This window comes from Platalea leucorodia (genome assembly GCF_965183815.1).
Source record: "Platalea leucorodia genome assembly, chromosome: 24".
Lineage (NCBI taxonomy): Eukaryota > Metazoa > Chordata > Aves > Pelecaniformes > Threskiornithidae > Platalea > Platalea leucorodia.
In genome coordinates, this window is record NC_138846.1 from 805467 (window position 1) to 824359 (window position 18893).

General features: G+C 57.1%; 1 protein-coding gene across 1 annotated transcript; it reads left to right on the top strand.

Moving 5' to 3' along the window:
* Nucleotides 1–2590: 2590 nt before the first annotated feature.
* Nucleotides 2591–15611, top strand: MEX3A (mex-3 RNA binding family member A; the record flags this gene model as incomplete). The annotated part of the gene is made up of 2 exons (XM_082333344.1): nucleotides 2591–3059; nucleotides 14506–15611. 2 exons carry the CDS (start codon nucleotides 2591–2593, stop codon nucleotides 15609–15611), a joined length of 1575 nt encoding a protein of 524 aa, XP_082189470.1.
* Between the last annotated feature and the right edge of the window lie 3282 nt (nucleotides 15612–18893).

An 18893-nucleotide genomic window follows, 5' to 3' on the forward strand; every position in this document is an offset into this window, starting at 1 on the left:
GCCCATGAGCCCATGACCTGTCCATGGGAGGTGGGCTCATCCCTTCAGGACCTGCCCCATCACCCCCAGTCCCCTTCTCCCCACCGTTCACCCCACCGGCCAGCCTACGGCCCGAGCAGTTCCACCTTGAGGTGTCCCTGCCTAGCCACCGCTTCTCCCAGGGGTCCCCGCTAGCCCCGTGGATCTCTAGGGTCCCAACCCCTGACCTCTCCACAGCACCCCTCACGGGTGGGCAGCGGCAGGTCCCCACACACCCTGCTTGATGGGGTGCGCGTTGACAGGTCCCCACGCAGCCCCCTCCACCCATGTCACAGCAGGTCCCCACGCAGCCCCCTGCACCCATGTCACAGCGGGTCCCCACACCGCTCTTCACCCATTGCCCAAGGCGTCCCCACCACCCATGACACAGCAGGACCCCCACAGCCCCCTCCACCCATTCGTTGCATGGTGGGTCCCCATGCAGCCACCTCCACCCATGGCATGGCAGGTCCCCAAACAGCCCCCTCTACCCGTTCGTTGCACGGCGGGTCCTCCCGCAGCCCCTTCCACTCATGACACAGAGGGTCCCCACGCAGCCCCTTCCACCCATGTCACAGGGGTTCCCCACGCAGCCCCCTTCACGCATTTGTTGCGTGGTGGGTCCCCACGCAGCCTTTCAGCCATGGCACAGGGGGTCCCCACGCAGTCCCCTTCACCCGTTCGTTGCATGGTGGGTCCCTATACAGCCCCCTCCACCCATGTCACAGCGGGTCCCCACGCAACCACCTCCAGCCATGCATTGCGTGGCGGGTCCCCATGAAGCCCTTCACCCATTGCACACTGGGTCCCCCTGCAGCCCCCTCCACCATTGGCCAGCGCGTCCCCATGCAGCCCCTTCCACCCGTGACACAGTGGGTCCCCACACCGTCCCTTCCACCCGTGACACAGCGGGTCCCCACACCGTCCCTTCCACCCGTGACACAGCGGGTCCCCACACCGTCCCTTCCACCCGTGACACAGCGGGTCCCCACACCGTCCCTTCCACCCGTGTCACAGCGGGTCCCCTGCAGCCCCTTCCACCCATGTCACAGCGGGTCCCCATGCAGCCCCTTCCACCCGTGACACAGTGGGTCCCCACACCGTCCCTTCCACCCGTGACACAGCGGGTCCCCACACCGTCCCTTCCACCCGTGTCACAGCGGGTCCCCTGCAGCCCCTTCCACCCATGACACAGCGGGTCCCCACACCGTCCCTTCCACCCGTGACACAGCGGGTCCCCATGCAGCCCCTTCCACCCGTGACACAGCGGGTCCCCACACCGTCCCTTCCACCCGTGACACAGCGGGTCCCCTGCAGCCCCTTCCACCCATGACACAGCGGGTCCCCACACCGTCCCTTCCACCCATGACACAGCGGGGCCCCTGCAGCCCCCTCCACCCGCGTCCCAGCGGGACCCCTGCAGGCCCCTCCAGCCTTGGCCAGCGGGACCCCCGCTGCTCCCTCCACCCATGACACAGTGGGACCCCTGCAGCCCTTCACCCATTGCACACTGTGCACCCCTGCAGCCCCCTCCCCCCGCGACGCCGCGGGACCCCTGCAGCCCCCTCCACCCATGACACAGCGGGTCCCCCCGCCGCCCCCTCCACCCACGACCCAGCGGGTCCCCCTGCATCCCCCCACCCATGTCACAGCAGGACCCCTGCAGCCCCCTCCACCCATGTCACAGCGGGACCCCTGCAGCCCCCTCCACCCATGTCACAGCGGGACCCCTGCAGCCCCCTCCACCCATGTCACAGCGGGTCCCCCCGCCGCCCCCTCCACCCACGACCCAGCGGGTCCCCCTGCAGCCCCCCACCCATGTCACAGCAGGACCCCTGCAGCCCCCTCCACCCATGTCACAGCGGGACCCCTGCAGCCCCCTCCCCCCGCGACCCAGTGGGTCCCCTCGCAGCCCTTCACCCGTTGCACACTGTGCACCCCTGCAGCCCCCTCCACCCGCGACCCCGCGGGACCCCTGCAGCCCCCCCCCCCCATGTCACAGCGGGTCCCCCCGCCGCCCCCTCCACCCACGACCCAGCGGGTCCCCCTGCACCCCCCCCCCATGTCACGGCGGGTCCCCCCGCGGGACCCCCCCCGTCCCCCCGCGGGCCGCCGCCGCCGCGCCGGCGGGGGTGTGCGCGGCGGCCGGGGACTACATCCCCCAGCAGGCCGCGGGCCGGGGCAGCCTCCCGCTGCGCCCAGCCGCCTTCAAACAAAAGAGTTTTCCCCCCGCGGGGCTCCGCGCCGCCCCGCGCCCCGCCGGCCCCCCGCACACCCCGCCGGCGGCTGGGAGCCGGGGGCGGAGGCGGCGGCGGGGGGACCCCGGCGGCTGGAAGTGCCTGGGCGAGGGAGCTCGGGTTACAGAGAGAAAGGGGCTTGGCCAGGCGGAGGGGAGGTGGGCGGAGGGTCCTTTTCTCTCTCTGTTTCTCTCCCTCTGCCTTTTTTTTTTTCCCTTCTCCCTCCCGAGCTCTTTGTGTCCCCCCCCCCCCCCCACTCCCCTCCTCTCGCTCTCACACCCCCCCCTCCCCAACCAACCACCACCACCCAACCCCCTCTCAAGTCTTTGTTAGCCATGCCTAGCCTGGTAGTACCAGGGATAATGGAAAGGAACGGGGGTTTCGGCGATTTAGGCTGTTTCGGTGGGAGCGGCAAAGACAGAGCGCTGCTGGAGGATGACCGGGCACTGCAGCTCGCCCTGGACCAGCTCTGCCTGCTGGGGCTAGGCGAGCCTTCCTCCTCCTCCTCCTCCTCCGCCGTGGTGCTGGTGGAGGACAGCAACAACAACAACAATAACCCGCCGCCGCCGCCGCCGCAGCAGCCCCCGCCGCCGCCGCCGCCGCCGCAGCAGCAGCCGCCGCCGCCGCCGCCGCCGCCTCCCCCGGCCCCGAAGGGTTCGGCGGCTCCCAGCGCCGGGGCGGCGGAACCTAAGTTGTGCGCTTTGTATAAGGAGGCCGAGCTGCGGTTGAAGAGCAGCTCCAACACCACCGAGTGCGTCCCGGTGCCCAGCTCCGAACACGTGGCCGAGATCGTGGGCCGGCAAGGTGAGCGCCGGGGCGCCGGTCCCCGCCCGGCCGCCGGTGTCCCCCCCCCCCCCCCGGACCCCAGACCCCAAGCCCGGCCGGGCCCCCTTTTCCACGGGAAACTTCCCCCCGCGGCCGGGAGGGCTGGGGACCGCCCCGCCAACTTCCCCCCTCGCCCTCCCCTCCCATTGTTCGGGGCCGGGCACCGGAGCCCCGGCCGGTCCAGCCCCGCCGGGGGACAAAGCGGCGGGGCAGCGGGGCTGGGCAGCCCCGGGCGGAGCGGGGGTCCCGGGCTGCCGACGGGTCGCTGCTCTGCGGGGCTTCTTGGGGGTTTTTTGGGGCAGGGTAGGGGGGGAAAATCTATAGGGGAACGCCAGCGTGGGTTGTCCGGCTGTCTGCACCGGAGCCCCCGAGCCCGCCGCTCCTCCGGTTCTGCGAAAGAGCCGTTCCTCAACCGCGCTCTCCGCCCTCCTCCTTTTTTAAAAATAAAAAAGGCAAAAAAAAAAAAAAAGGCAAATGAGGCGGGGGGAGGCCGGAGGGGAGCTGAGCCCGGCCGGGCTCGGCGCCGTGGGGAGAAAAATCCCCTTTGTTGGGCTCGGCGGAGCGAGGGGGTGTGGTGGTGCGGGGCTCGCCGCGGCCGGGCGGGCGAGCGGGCGGGCGAGCGGGCGGGCGAGCGGGCGGGCCTGGCCCCGCTCCGCAGAAGCGATTAATGGAAGTTTGAACTCCTCCTGCCGCCATGTGACTGGGGGGGACCCCGCAGCGGGCACCCGCCGTCCCGCGTGGGCCCCACGCACGCCGCCGCCGCCCGGCCCCGCCACAGAGATGCTTTTGTTCTCCTTACGGCTCCGTTCGGAGCGAGGTGGAATGGAGGAGGGCTTTAAAAAAAAAAAAAATTATATATATATCTCTCTCTCTCTCTCTTTCTCTACACCACACCCACTCTTAAGTCACCCCTCGCCCACCCCCACCGCTCCGGGCTCCCGAGTGTGCGTGTGGGGGCGAGGTGCGCGGCGGGGGGGGCCGCTCCGCCGAGCCGCCCGCTGGCATTGCGGGAGCGGGGTTAAACCCTGGGGCCGGCGAGAGAAGTTTTGTGTGGCTTACAGAAGAAGGGGAAAAAAAAAAAAAATAATAATAGTGTGGCTAAGTGGGATTTTTCTTTTTTTTTTTCTTTCTCTAAGCAAGTAACTTGACGCTCTGGAAGTGTGACGGGCAGAGACTGCGGCTCCAAATCCAGATGCTTCCTCTTGGGTTGGGAATTAAAATCACCCGAGCAGGGGGTTTGCAGTTTGACGGGGCGGGGGGGTGGCTCCCTGGGGCCAGCGCTCCCAGGAGGGGATGTGCAGAGGCTGAGGTGGGCAAGGAGAAGCCACGGGGATACAAATGGCTAATGGCCGTGCATCGTTGGGCTGGAGCCTGTTATGGGAACAATGGGGCCGCTGGGGGCTCGGCGCTCTCCCGCCAGCGAAGCTAGGAGCCGGTCCCCGTGCTGGGATGGAGCGCGGCGGGGTGCCGTGCTCCCCCAAAACTCAGGGCGTCTGCAGCGGAGGGAACGGCTCTTGCTCTGGCTTCCCTCCCGCCCCGCTGGGATCGCGGCCCCCGCGCCGGGGACACGGGCTGGAGAGGGGGGCGAAGGTATGGCCGAGAGGACCCCCCCCCCCCCCCCCCGGGCCTCATCCTGCCCGTGATGCTTTTACACCGCCGCGAGCTGAGCGCAGCCAGAAATGGCGGGGCTTTGCACCAACTCTGCGCTGGCGGGTGCAAGGCCGTGGAGAATCAGGCCCCCTTTGTTTAATAAAGTTAGAAAAGAGAGAAGATTCGGCAGGCGGAATCGAGGGGAAACGTTAGACGATGCGGGAGGTGCCCGGGCTATTTTCCTCCTGGATCTCACCGCTGCCCCAAACTCCCGAGAAGGGGGTGTGTTTCGATGCGTTCGGTACGCAGCGGCGTGCCCGTTGTGGCCGGAGTGATGGAGAGGAACGTGGAGACCTGGATTTTTTCCACCATTTTTAGCGTGTGTGTGTGTGAGGGCTTTCCCACATCTGGGAAACTGGGAAATGTCAGTGGGCCAGAGCCCCGGCGAGGCGGGCTCGGCAGCGCTCCATCAGTTAGTGGGTCCGACGGCGTAAGCTGTGCCCCTTTATAGAGACGGGTGGGCCGCATCCTGCGCTGGCAGAAACCAAGATTGCTTCGGCACAGTCCCCGCAGCCGCAGCTCTTGACTCCAGCAGAGATTGTGGCCCACGGTTCTTTTTAAAGGCCTATAGGAATGTCGCCTGGGTCTTGTTTTTGTGCGGAAGGCCGGATGACGAGGGTCTGGTCTCGGATGGAGCTGGGTGCAGGGCACCCTGGGGGGCCAAATCCTGCGCTCTCACGGGTGCCTGACCGGGAATCCCAGGGGGAACCCAGAAACTGCAGGTTGTCACCCCCTTGGTAATACTGCTCGTGGGGCTGATGGTTTGCTAGGGAAACGAGTGTTTTCTGGGTACTTGTGGATAGGGTGATGAGCATCTTGAAAATGAGAGGGGGGGGAAAAAGGTAATAGCGAAATAAAAATTATTTCGGGTAACAGGGCTGAGCTTTTTCTTTAACTTAGTATTTTCTGATCTGACGAACCACACCGTTCCTTCGTATTATTTTAAAATAATACCTACCATCTTTGAAAGTGTACCTTACTGACACGTAGGTATGTAAGAGGCCTGGATCTGGGCACGGGGGCCCTTTTCCGTGCATCTGGCAGTGGGATTTCCACCTGCCCCAAGACTGCCCTTTACTTTGCCCGAAGAGCGTAAAGGCGCTTGAGTATAAATAAGGCTCAAGCCCCATATATTTTTATTGGAACGTTTGTAAGTGTGATTTGCGAAGAGGTTTAATTGTGGCGGAGGGGGTGGCTCCACTTGGAAGGAGAGATGCTGCAGGACCTGTGCTTGGCGTCTCCCTGCTTTCCCCGGGAACTGCTAACGTGCCCTCGCGGAGCCAATCGCGTGCTGGAAACCTCGCTCGAGTTTGCGGTGGTGCCGGTTTGTGCGCTGAATTCGAGCAGCGCTTCTTCAGCGGCGCGACCGCTAGCCGGGCGGGATGGGGGGCTCCCTGGGACGAGACGGCGGGCTGCTGAAAGGGGGACTTTGCGGGAATTGGCCGGACAGGCGCTGAGAGCTGCTCCTCCAGCGTGGTGCCCCAGGGTCCGCGGTGGAGAGGCGGGTGGCTGGTGGGTTGCGCCAAGGACTGCTTTGCAGATTGGAGTGAAGGAGAGGAAACTGGAAAAGGAAGGATGAAGGGATAAAGTCATAACAGTCCCTTTGACTGACGTTTATGACCCCTTCCGCTCTGCCCCTGGCCATGGTTGGCAATGACTTCCCTTCCCGGGCTGGAAGTGGAGCCATGACCTCCACGCATGCCCTCCTGTCGCTGCTGGGTGAGGAGCAGGGGCGTCTCTGCCGGTGTCGCGGCTCCTGCGGATCGTTCCCCCCTTCCCTTGGCAAGAGCGTGGGCTCCAGCCGCGCCGCGCTTGGGTGGCTGAACCTCCTGGCGTGTGCCGTGGCGCACACGGTGCTCGCCGGTCCTGGAGCCGCTCTGGCTCTGCGTGGTGCACTGAGGTGCTCGGTGGCTCTTGTATTTCGCCTGCCAGCTCTTGTTGCGGGCATCTTCCCTGCAACACCCTTGCCGGGACCGCACGTGTTCTCAGAGCTACGCGGATCAATTCGCCAGGGTGTAAAGACAAAGCACCGAAGCGGTTTGCAGGTGATTTTTGAGGAGATGGTGGGGCACCAAGGGAGTTGCAAAGGAGAAGGTCCTTGCAACCCGAGGGCGTGGGTTGAGATGGGAGAGATGCTGGGAAGAGTGGAAAGTGTCTAAAGGCATCGTGCTTTGGCCGTTCAGGCTGTGAACTTCGAAAGGGGCAGAAATCCTCAGCCACCGAGATGTCCAGGTTCTTCCCTAGAAGTCACCCGAGGCAGGCGTAGATCGGACTGATGGAGATGCGTGTCTGACTTTTCTGCCAGTGTTAAATCCTCTCCCAGTGACAAACTGGGCCGCTGTCAGCGGAGCCAGGGAAGAGGCTGCTGGACTCTAAGCGGGGCACATCTAAGGCTGGATCTTGTAGTTCAGGAGATGTGGCCGTGGTTCTTTGTGTGCCTGGTGTGTGCAGGCACGGGGAGATGGTAGCGGGGCGGTTTGGCTTCGTGCTGCGTGGAGCACAGCAGTGCGAGCTGCCCGCTCCCAGCGGGTACCTTCCCTGTAAGAGTATTTTTGCTCTCCTCATCAATAGTAGCATCCATTGTCACCTGTACCCAGAGACACCCTTTGATGAAGCATCTCCCAGCCTGCTCTAACTAGCCCGTTGTCAACAGGAATGAGATTATGTGAGAGAGGAGCTTAACATAAATTGCTCTTTCTTGGCAAGGTGAAGTCAAATAACAAGAGGCCCCACTAACCCCAGGTGATTGGGCTCTTTGTGTAGCTCCAAACATGCTCTAACGCTTTCAGCATTTAAAAATAGTCCAAGGAAGGCTTTTTCATTGAGGAAGTCTGATGATTGCAGCTCCCCCACCCACCATGTGGAGGTGGATGTACAGCATCCGAGAAGCAGCGAGGGGGTCAGATCCTGTTCTCCGCTTGCTTCGCGGAAATCTTGGAGCTGAAGCCGCCCGGTCTGGTGGGGCCTGAAAACCGACCTCCTTACGCCGCTCTAGCAGCTCGAGACGGGCCTTAAAGCGAGAGAGAAATTGCAGCCGGTGTCAGATTGTTATAAAGTGTTAATGAGAATCCATCTGAATTTACACCAGGGAAAAGTGCAGAATGGGATCGACTTTGTGCGGTTTGAACTAGAGGTGGGAGGAGAAAATGGGTCTGGGAGAGAGACAAAGGGAATTTTCTAGGGAGACACGCACGCTCCGCGCATCGGATCCGGCTGCTGGATGCCGCGCTGACCGAGTGAACCGCGCCGCAGAGCAGCCGGCCGGAATCTAGGGCAGTGGGAAAGCGTGCTGGCGTTGGGTGGGGGCCCCCGTTCCTGCCTTTGTCTGGCGGCCCCCTCCTCCCGCGTCCCCCCCGCCAGCTCGCCCTGCCCCGCTTTCCCCCCGTGTCCGGCCGCGAGCGTGTGCAGGATTGTGCCATGCGGGGGGCCGCGGTCACACCCACCCCGATGTGATGCATTGCTGGCACAGAGCGGCTGCTCGGGGCCGGGGGGCTTCCAGCCCCAGTTCCCAACTTTCCTCCGCCGCACAACAAGGCGGCGATTGTCTGTGGCATCTGGATTGTTGCTTTTGGGTCGCGTTGCTTTTTCTTTTTTGTTTTTTTGGGTTTTTTTACCCCCCTTTTTTTTTTTTTTTTGATAAACAACTTTCATCGCTGCATGAAAAAGCTTCGAATCGCTGCGCTGAAATGAGGTGGTTGCTTATTTTCGTGGCGTGGTGGTGTGTCGGGGTTTTTTTCGCCTTCTTGTAAACACAACTTGCATCATCAGTACAATAAAACCTCAATGCAAAGGGATTTAGTTGTTTGTTTGTGGTCCTTTTGTGTGCATTTGTGTTTTTTGACACCACTTTCATCAGATTTTCAATGCAGCAAAATCTTACCCCACAGATATTCAGGAGGGTTTATTTGTGATGTTCTTTGTGTGCTTGTCTTTTAACATGGCTTTCATCTTAAATGGGAAAAGAATGCCCCACCTTACCAGAGATATTTGAGGGTTGTTTATTTTATGGTCCTCTTTAATTTTATGACTATTACAGAAAAAAGACCAAGTCCTAATTTGCCCTTAGGCTCTCTTATACCACATGGGCAATGTCAAAATGTCCTAAGCGGGGTATTTACAGGTGTAATTTATACCAGCGCAGTGTAAAGGTGCCTTAGTATAAATGAGAAGAGGACTAAGAATCTTTTGTCTGTAGAGATAATTTTGTATCCGATGAAAACAAGAAATATAAGGAGTGATTTGTGTGGTGTGTTTTTTAGAAAAGAAAAAAAAACCAAACCGCACAAAAAACCCCAACCAAACAAAAAAATATAACACCTTGGGGCTGGATCCTTCGCTGTTTGCTGGAAGCTGGCACAGCACCTCCCGTGCTTGCAGGTGAAGCCCACACTTCGGGGCGTAAACTGGCACGTGCTGGAGGTGTGCCAGTTTGCGCCAGGTAGGACTGCATCAGTAGCAGTACGTACCTGTGCAGGATCTGGCCTTCTACCGGCAGCGAGGAGAAGGTTGTCAGCGGGTTTAGCTCTGAATTTACACTGAAGTAAAATATCCGATGGAACTACTCCATAGGCATGGCTAGGACATTTTCCCACTGTTCTTCTGCTGGCGTTTACACCGTGCATGGTGCGGTGGGTACATCCAGTGCACATCCATCCCGTGCACCGCTCCGGCCTTTTCCCGCTGTCAGAGCAGCGCACGGGAGCCTCGGTGCAAACCGCGGTGAGGTCCCGTGGAAGCCCGTTGGGTTTACGCCGCTCTGAGCGAGAAAAGATTTGGGATGGGTTCGCGCAAAGTAAACGGCAGTCAGATCGGATGCATCCTACACCCTGGTTGCCCTCGTGAGCAACTGCCTTAGCTGTTGAAGCTCTTGAAGCCTTCCCTGTTAGTTTTGCGGGATTTATTTACCCCTGATGCAGGGGTAAGCAGAGAGGAGAATGTGACTGTGCATCCAAATCTCCCCCTGATTCCCCCACCCCACCCCTCCCCAGTTTGGCAATGTCTAGACTCGATTTATTTATTCGTTTTTAGCCAGAGCTAGCTGCTCTGCAGATTAATTCCAGTTAGATAACTGGTCTGGGTGCCGGAGGCTCGACAGTCCTCAAGGGTTTGTTCCTGTACGTTAACATTTGTGGCTTACTAGAGTAATTTGCAAACACATTTACTTTGAGTCAATTGGCAATCAGTTAACTGAAGTTAAAAAGAAAAAGGGGTGGGGGGAGGAAATAATCATACAAGCCTCCTTTGTCAGATGCTTTGGGATCTGTGTTATTGGCAAAAACCAGAATAATAGAAGCTAGGTAGTGGAACCACAACAAGAAAGGGCTTAATTCTCTCTCTAATATAAAAATCTAACTGGCAGGAGTCTGCCAGGGATCAATTAGCTGATGTCTGCACGCTGCCTTAAAGAGTAGAATGCTACGGCAAAGTTATAAATTATTATAGTTTCTATGGGTCCTTTTCTCCTCTTAGTTTTACATTTTTGCCACCACCTACTAAGCAGTTCTCTCCCCTTTTAATAATCCACCGAGTAAAGCGGTTTGTTGCATGTTGTTTTCAAATTTCAGTTACGCATGAAGAAAGCCTTTCATTAAAAAACCAAAACAACATACAGGACGAATTTCATTTGAAAAAAGCACATAGGACCGTGCTACTCATCCGGCCAGGATATAAAGGGCCACATCCTGAACTGGCTGTGCTGTCAGAAACGGGGCGATGTCAAAGGAGGCTCAGCCCCTATTTAGTTGTCCGAAGGAAGGTCAGGGTTGGGGTTGAGCTGGGCTGGGAGCCTTGGCACTGAGTGGGGAAATCAGATTTAAGCCCAGCCTGATGTTAGCTGATGTAAATCAGTGCAGCTCTCTTGGAAGTTGGTGGAGTTATCTGGATTTATACTGCTGGTGGCTTGGCCTGTTGTCTGTACCGATTTAGAGCTGCGAGAGATCTGGGCCACTGAACCTGCTGGGCTGCTGGTCGCGACGGAGTTGGTCTAATTTCCTGTGGGGTTATTCTCTCCCGTTTTTAAGCACAGGATCCCCCATCTGTCTGTCTCTGCAAAGCTGGCTTTCCTGTCTGCAGGCCTGCACGGAGACCCTCCCTCCTCCTCCTCCCCCTGCTTCTCACACCATCGACTGCACCATGCGTCCTTTTGTCCATTTCTAGATCCTCCCTCCGCCTCTCGCCACGCTCTCTCCTTGCCCGTCTCCCTTTTGCCGTTTTGGGGTGTCTCTCCTTTGCCTCCACGCCCCTAATCCTCCGCCTCCCTCGGAGGGATCGCAGCGTGCCTCTCCCTCAATTTCCATCACCTTTCCTCCATCCCTAACTCGCTCCCACCCTCTCCAGCTCATGGAACTCGCTTACGTTTGCCCTCATTCATGTGTATTCCTTGCCACCGTTTCCTTCCATCTGTCCCCAGCATGGAGCCCCTGTCCTTTGTCACTGCTCTGCTTGCCTGACCCTCCGTGTCGCCTCCTTGATTGTTTCCCTTCGTGCTGGGCTCAGATCCCTCTCCCCCCACACGCAGTCATTGTCCCGTGGCTTAGAAAAACGCCGAACCCAAGCCCAGCCCTGACAAACGCCTACCTGAGGTCCTTTTGCAAACGAGAGCAAGCCTCGCGCTCCTGGGAGGCAGAACGTGGGTCACCGAGGAATTCAGCAAACGCTACTTCAGTCTGGGGTGATGCACGGGAGTAATTTCCAGCGCGGATGCTTGCCGCTAACACCCCCTTTCTTTCCGTGCGACGCTCCGGTGATATCCCTGGGGAAATGGTGGCATCTCGGTTAATCTTCCTAAGATGGAATCTCCATCTTTGGAGCGAGCAGCATAGGAGCGGAGCAGGGAAATGTCTGCCAGGGATGGGTCAGGGAGAGCCGAGCCTGCCCTGGGGCTGCGGGAGGGCATAGGTGACCCCTCGCGGTTTTATCCCGCCCTCCGCGGGCTCCTTGGGATGAAGCTTTATCCTGTGATTTTGTCTGCGTGGGTTTACTCCTACAGCGGTGTCGTGCCTAGCACCGTAAAGTCCTGTTCTTCGAGTTTCCTAAGTACTAATAATGCAACACTGTAGACGACCATCGGTCCACATCAGCTGTTTAGAAACTTTACTAAACAAAGCATTGCAAATATACTTCAGGGTGCAAACTCGGCGGGGAGTAACGTGTGAGCTACATGAGACTTGGCAGGCGGTGGATTTGGTTTGGATTTTGGGGATTTGCCCAGCTCCTTCTCTGGGTCAGATCTAGCATTTCCATTCACCAGGAACGTGAAATTAGTGGCTTAGAGATGGGTTTAATGCAGCAGCATCGCGATGCTAAGTATTATAGGAAGTTTTGCCGTAACGCAGAGCAAGAGGCAGCTATTCTTCCCGTTCCACAAACGGGGGACTGAGGCTCGGAGAGCTGAAGTAGCTTTGAGGAGTTAAGAGTCGCGTTGGGTGTCGACAGCAAAGTCAGGATTTACCGGCACGCGTCCTACGCCAATGCCAAAACCCTCTGACAGGCGGTGGGGTTTCAGAGCGATGCTGGGAGGTTTCGTGTTCGCGCAGTCTCCTGCAGTTTGACGAGGCTGCACCCCGGTGCCCATGCGATGTTGCACGATGCGAGTGTGACCCGGCGGGCTGAGCATGCTTTCTGCGGCTGTAACTATTGGTTGTACCGCGTGCGGCGCCTGCCACCGCTGCGAGCGCGGGGAATTATTCTTGTCAGCTGTAGTGGCACGAGGCTCTCTTTTTATCACCAAAGGTGCGGGGTTCGATTCTTGCTAATGATGGTGGTGGGATCGTTACGTTCCTGTAAATACCCTGATGTCACAAGCCTGTGTCTGACGAGAGGAGCTGCAGATAAGTGGCAGCGCGAAGTGAGGGGCAGCCCTGAACTCCCAGCTGGGAGAGAGGTTATTTATTAGGATCTGTGTAAATAATAATGTTCCAGCCCACAGGCTGAGGAATCTTAATTTCTTGGTTGCGGAAGCATCGTTTGCAGGTCATCCTGTGTTAAAGCATGATGTCAGCGCAGTACGTTGAGGAAAACTTGCTGGTGTCAGACGGCCAGAGGAGAGGACAAGAGATGGGCTCCTTTTGGGGAGAGAAGATGGGGTGGGGAGGAGGTGGGGGATCCCAGAGAGGTTTCAATGCCATATCCCCATCCTCTTGTTCCATGAGCCCCGAGGCAGATGCCTGAATCCTTGGGAAACCAGGGCAAAGTGCTCGCCTTACTCCATCTGCGCTCGTAGAAATGTGGTGCCCTGAAGAATCACATTTTTAAATTTTTCTTAAGAGACCCGAGCTTGGAGCAAACCTCCCCGCAGAGGAAGCCCCAGTCTGCGTGGAAACATGGTGCCAGGCTTTGAAAATGCCTTCAGGCACCAAGTAAGGCTTTTGGAGAGAGGGGTCGGGGACAGCAGCAGGGAGGGTTTCCAGAAGTAGTTTAGAAAACTGTGCCACATCTGTAACAATATTTAGTTGCTTGATGGCATCCTAGTGTCATCGAGGAACCTGGAGTCACACAGCTGGCTCTAAACCCCTCTAAAAAACGATTTGGAAGCCAAAACACACTGAAAAGTCTCTTGCCTTTTTTGGAAAAGCAGAAAGATGTTTTCTGAGCTGTAAGGAGCAGGGGGAATGGTCTCGGTGGGCTCCAGGGAGGCGGATACCAATATACAAAAGCACTGGCATGGCAAGTGACCTCAGGAAAGGGTCCGAGCGCCCGGACCGCTGTGGTGGGGAGGCCTGCGGCCATCAGCGTTTGATGGACCAGATGGAGAGTCAAGGGAGAAATGCAGCCCTTGGCTGGATGGCCTCCCCTCCCCGGGCAGCCACCGCCATGCCTTTGCCGCGTGGTGGGGCTGTGCGTGGACAGCCCTGCCCCATTTCTTGCTGTTTTGACCCCAAAGCAAATACCGGCGTCCTGCTACCCCCTTGGTCTTCTAGCGGTGCTGACGTTTGGGGTCCCACCGTATATGAGGCGGGAGTGCAAATTGCTCCGTCTCTGCTACACCCCACCCCAAACTTGGCCTGCCAAAAGTGACCCGGGTCGCACCGGATCCACCCCAAAAGCTCCACGGTAGGACAGACGTCCCTGCGGAGGGCTCTGCTCTCTTGAGTCATGGCAGACGTCTCTCCCCTCATGCTCCCCATGAGCTGGCGCAGGGCAACGAAGGGGCTCCACGTCAGCCATGCCTGGACTCAGCATCCCCCTGCTTTCTTCTGTCATCTCCAGGCTCTGTGGCGGCCCTGTGTGTCAGCCGAATCCTTCCTGTCCCAAGAGCTGAGACGAGAGAGGGAGAGACCAGAGGGGAGCCAGGGCGGCCATCTTCTCTGAGGGGCAACATGGCGGGGCCCGGGCCTCAGTGCTTCCTCACAGGGACTGCTGGCCCGTGGGGAGGGCTTGAATCCCCCCAGCTCCCTGGTGCTTGCGGGTGTGTGAAAGGGAGATCTCCGAGGGGTGATTGCTGAGAAGTGGCTGATTGCTGAGGGGAGGATTTCTGGTTTCGGTGGCGGGGGGCAGCACACAAAATGGCGACACCTGCCATGGGATGAGGGAGCGGGGAGCTCCTGAGAGAGGAGCTCCATGGGGATGGTGAGGGGGAAGCCTCCCTCTGGCATTTCTCCTGTCGGGTTTAGGGGGAAAAGGGCCTTTCCCTCATTTTAGGTCCCCGGGCAGTGGCTGCTGCGTGGTGCAGGGCCTGCTGAAAACATGGCAGCTCAGCCTGGTTTCCTGAGGAGCGGGGAGGGCGGCGGGACAGCCTCTCTAACCTCCCTGCCTTGTTTTCTCTCTCTTCCCCAAGGCTGCAAGATCAAAGCCCTGCGGGCAAAGACCAACACCTACATCAAGACGCCAGTGCGGGGCGAGGAGCCGGTCTTCATGGTGACGGGACGGCGGGAGGACGTGGCCATGGCCCGGCGGGAGATCATCTCCGCTGCCGAGCACTTCTCCATGATCAGGGCCTCCCGCAACAAGGCTGGCACCACTTTTGGCAGCGCTCCTACCTTGCCGGGGCAAGTCACCATCCGGGTGCGCGTGCCCTACCGCGTGGTGGGCTTGGTGGTGGGCCCCAAAGGAGCCACCATCAAACGGATCCAGCAGCAGACCAACACCTACATCATCACGCCCAGCCGGGACCGGGACCCCGTCTTCGAAATCACCGGCGCGCCGGGCAACGTTGAGCGCGCCCGGGAGGAGATCGAGACCCACATCGCGGTGAGGACAGGCAAGATCCTGGAGTACAACAACGAGAACGACTTCCTCTCCAGCAGCCCCGACTCCGGCATGGAGAACCGCTACTCGGAGGCCTGGCGGGTCCATACGCCGGCGCCGGGCTGCAAGCCCCTCTCCACCTTCCGGCAGAACAGCCTGGGGTGCATCGGCGACTGCTCCGTCGACCCCGTCTACGAGACCCCCCGGCTGAATGACCAAAACGACTTCAATTACGGTTACCTCTTCCCCAACTATGGCGTGAACAAGCAAGATCTCTATTACGGGGTGCCGGAGTCGGGTGCCCCGATGTGGGCTGGGCAGGAGAACACCAACCCCGTCTCGGTGCTCTTCTCGAAGCAGCAGCGGTCCAGCAGTACCGGCGCCATCCACCCAAATTCACATCGCTCCCCGTCCTCCTCCATCCAAGAGCCCAATCTTTCCGGTCTCCCCAGGCGGTCGCAGGGGGAACCGCTCCAAGGGTTTTCCAAGCTGGGGACGACTACCGCTGCCCGGACGTCTGTCTCCAGCAGCCGCGAGTGCATGGTGTGTTTCGAAAGCGAAGTTACGGCAGCTCTGGTGCCGTGCGGCCACAACCTCTTCTGCATGGAGTGTGCCGTGAGGATCTGCGAGAGGACTGATCCGGAGTGCCCGGTTTGCCACGCTGCAGCCACTCAGGCCATTAGAATATTTTCCTAAAGAGACAGAGCAGGGCATTGGGGTGGGGGGGTGGGGGTAGGAAGGGAGCGTGGGGGGGTCCAGGAAAGAAAAATGATGATGATAATAATAATAATAATAATGATAATGATAATAATAATAATAATAATGACATCTGAAGAACAAACGAATGAATGAAAGAATAAATTAATTTAAAGAAGAAGAAGAAGAAAAAAAAAAAGAAATTATTTTACAAGCAATGTATGTTATTTTTTAAAAAAAAAAAAGTGAATAATAAAATTAAAATGAATAGCAAAGCCAGAAATTTTGAAGGGCGAACGATGCTCCAGCCTGCAATGTCTTTTTTAAAACAAGTACTCTGAACGCACACTCGGATCTCGCAAGCAAAGCGGTTTAGTTCAGTTTTTTTTGGTGGTGAGATTGGGACTTCTCTGCATTGACCAAGCCAGGCCACCTCGATCGGACGGGGAAGGGAGCAGGGACGCGGGGAGGGCCCTGCCGGCCTTTCTTCTCCAGCCACGTTCAGTCTTCATCTTGGTCTGAAGCCCCTACTCTCCTCCCCCCCAGGGATGTCAGCCCAACTGGGAGCTCAGAAAGAAACAAATAGAAAGAAAGGAAAACGGATGACGGGGATTTAGAAAAACAAGAAAGAAACCATCAACCTCTGGGAACCTGTTAGAACGAGGGCACAACTGTATTACCTCAAAGATTTAAACAAAAAAAAAAAAAAAAACCACAGCAGCTAAAGAACTTTTATTGTTTTCCTTTTTTTCTAAAAAAAAACAAACAAAAAAACCACAAAAAAAAGAAAATCAAAAAAAGAAGATGAAGAAATAAAAATGACGCCGGTGAAACTGAAGAAGGTTTGGAAGAACCTATTGGAATCACACTGGGCGATTAGCATTTATTTTATTATTCTGAGCCACCGTGGAGTCTGGAACTTTGTTCTTTTTTCCTTATCCGAGCAGGGATTTGTTCATCAGACGAATCAGGAGTCACTAACAGGGTATTTCAAAAGCAGTCCTGAGTTCCCATCCATGGGGGGAGTGTATCGACTTCCACGTTTCCGTACTTCACTCTTCATCCTTTTTTCCAAGCGATGCCAGCTGCAGCTACACACAACACGCACGCGCGCACACACACGCACACACGTAACATTGTGCTTTTCTTTTCTTAAAAAATATATATATCGCACCAAAACCTAAGAAAGACGATCATGCAATACAGGCGATGAGCCCATAGGAAACCAACATGCATCCCAACAGAAAGCAAAAAAAAAAAAACCCCGAGTTTATATATATAATTTTGTTGTCGTCGTTTTTAAACTGGACCAAAACTTTTGTTACCCAAAACCGAGTGGGGGGAAAAAAAAAAAAAGAAGAAAAAGTATTTCTTTATGGACCAAAACCTCTTCAGCTGTCCTTTACCTGGATCTTCCTGAGGTTGGCCACTTTTATATATTATATTTTTTTCAGAACGAAACAAAACAAAAAAAAAAATTGCCTTGTTGAACATCCTTTAATCATTTCAAGACTCCTGGTTTTGTTAAATCAGATACTTTTTAAACCATTGGGAAGTGGGAGAGGATGGGCTTCGAATCTGGCTTCTGTGCCAATGCACGCGAGATGCAAGCCAGCATCTGAACATCATCAGGTTTGTTCAACCGGTCTCTGGATGCCAAAATGCTGTGATGGTAAAGATGTGTGTTGGATTAACCGATCAAGTACCAGTATACCTATCTATAAATATATGTGTATGTATATATATAGGCACTTAACTCATCAAGCACCTATATATATATATATGTGTATATAAAATTATATATATATAATTTTTCTCCCACCACCACCGCTTCCCCGTTTCCTACCCCTCGACTTCTGCTCACAGATCCTGGACCCTGATTTAGAACTGAACCAACAAGTTTCACAACTTGGCAGAGACAGTTCTACAGCAGAAAAAAAAAAAAAAAAAAAAAAAAAGAAATAAAAATCGCCTGAGATATTTTTTTCCCTTCAGTTACAGGAGACTTTATTTTCATCGTAATAATGTTCCTGGGAACATCCCCTCTTCTGCTCAGTTTGCTGCCGCTTGCTCCCGGTTGCTGCCTGCCACCCCGGTATGGTCCGCTCGAGCCATCCTCGGCCACCGGAGGAGAGGCTGAGCTTGCCACTCTCGGGGCGGGCTGCTCCGGTGCTCTGCGTCGATAAAGATCCACTTTCGATCTTCAGATATCGGGTGGAGGGGCGTGAAATGATGGGCCTCCACCGTTTTGCATCAACGGTAAAATAGTACGTAGGGGCAAGAGGTAGATGGAGGGGTGGACGACGTTCCTAGGCTCTGTAGTGGATGCTGATGTTTTGGAAGAAGTAAAAAAAAAAAGAAAATGCTGTGCTAAAGGGACACTGTCAGGTCGAATTTGTACTCACCTCCTCCCCAAAGCTTTAAGAAATCTCCGGCCGCTTGGTTCTCCCGGCCCTGCGGTGCGCACGGCCGTCGGCACCGGGACCGGGTCGGGATGCGAGCGCTTCCCGGGGGAAGGCGCCGCGGTTTTGGACCCGCCGGTGTGGGTGCCGTGGGGGAGCCGCGGAGCGACGGAGGGCCGGGGGTGCTGGCCAGCCCTGCTCCGGCCGAACTCCCAAAGCCTCCACGGCCCGGTGGTGTCCCAGGGCACAGATGTGAAAGCCATCCCCCCGTGGAAGCGTGGCCTCGGCGAAGGCTTCAGAGCCCTGGCCACCTCTGGCCACATCCTTTCGAAAGCTGGCCCAGTTCTCGTTGAAAATCTGGCTTCGGTTTGGTCCCAGTAAAAGAAGGGGAAGGGAGAGGGGGAACATTTCTGTTCTCCGGGCAGTAACCTCTCCCCTCCCCACGCACACCACCTCCTCCATCATGTCCCGTCCCCCCACCCCGGGGTTGTATTTTAACCGTTCCTTGTGCAAAATTCTCCCGCTGATGTCGAGAGAGTGGTTGGGGCAAGAGCTGGGGGGCGGGGGCGGGCGGGGGGGGATCCAACCACCCTTCGAAGGGGCGTTCGGAAATGTTCGTGTTGGTAACGGAGGGGATTTAGCTGGAAACTGCAACGGCAAATGCTTCCCTGGCCGAGTCCCCCGGGGCCGATATGTTAGTTGAGTTGACTAGTCGTTCTTGGCTGAGTGAAGTCTGTTCGTGGTAATGTGAGCAAGTTTTTGATCAATGTCTTTATTTGATGCCAGGTTGTGAAGAGGTGGGTGGGAGCGGGGAGGGGGGAAGGAGACACCCGTGTCGGGGACCTGGGGTGGGGGGGACCTATTCTAGCACTGACCCTAG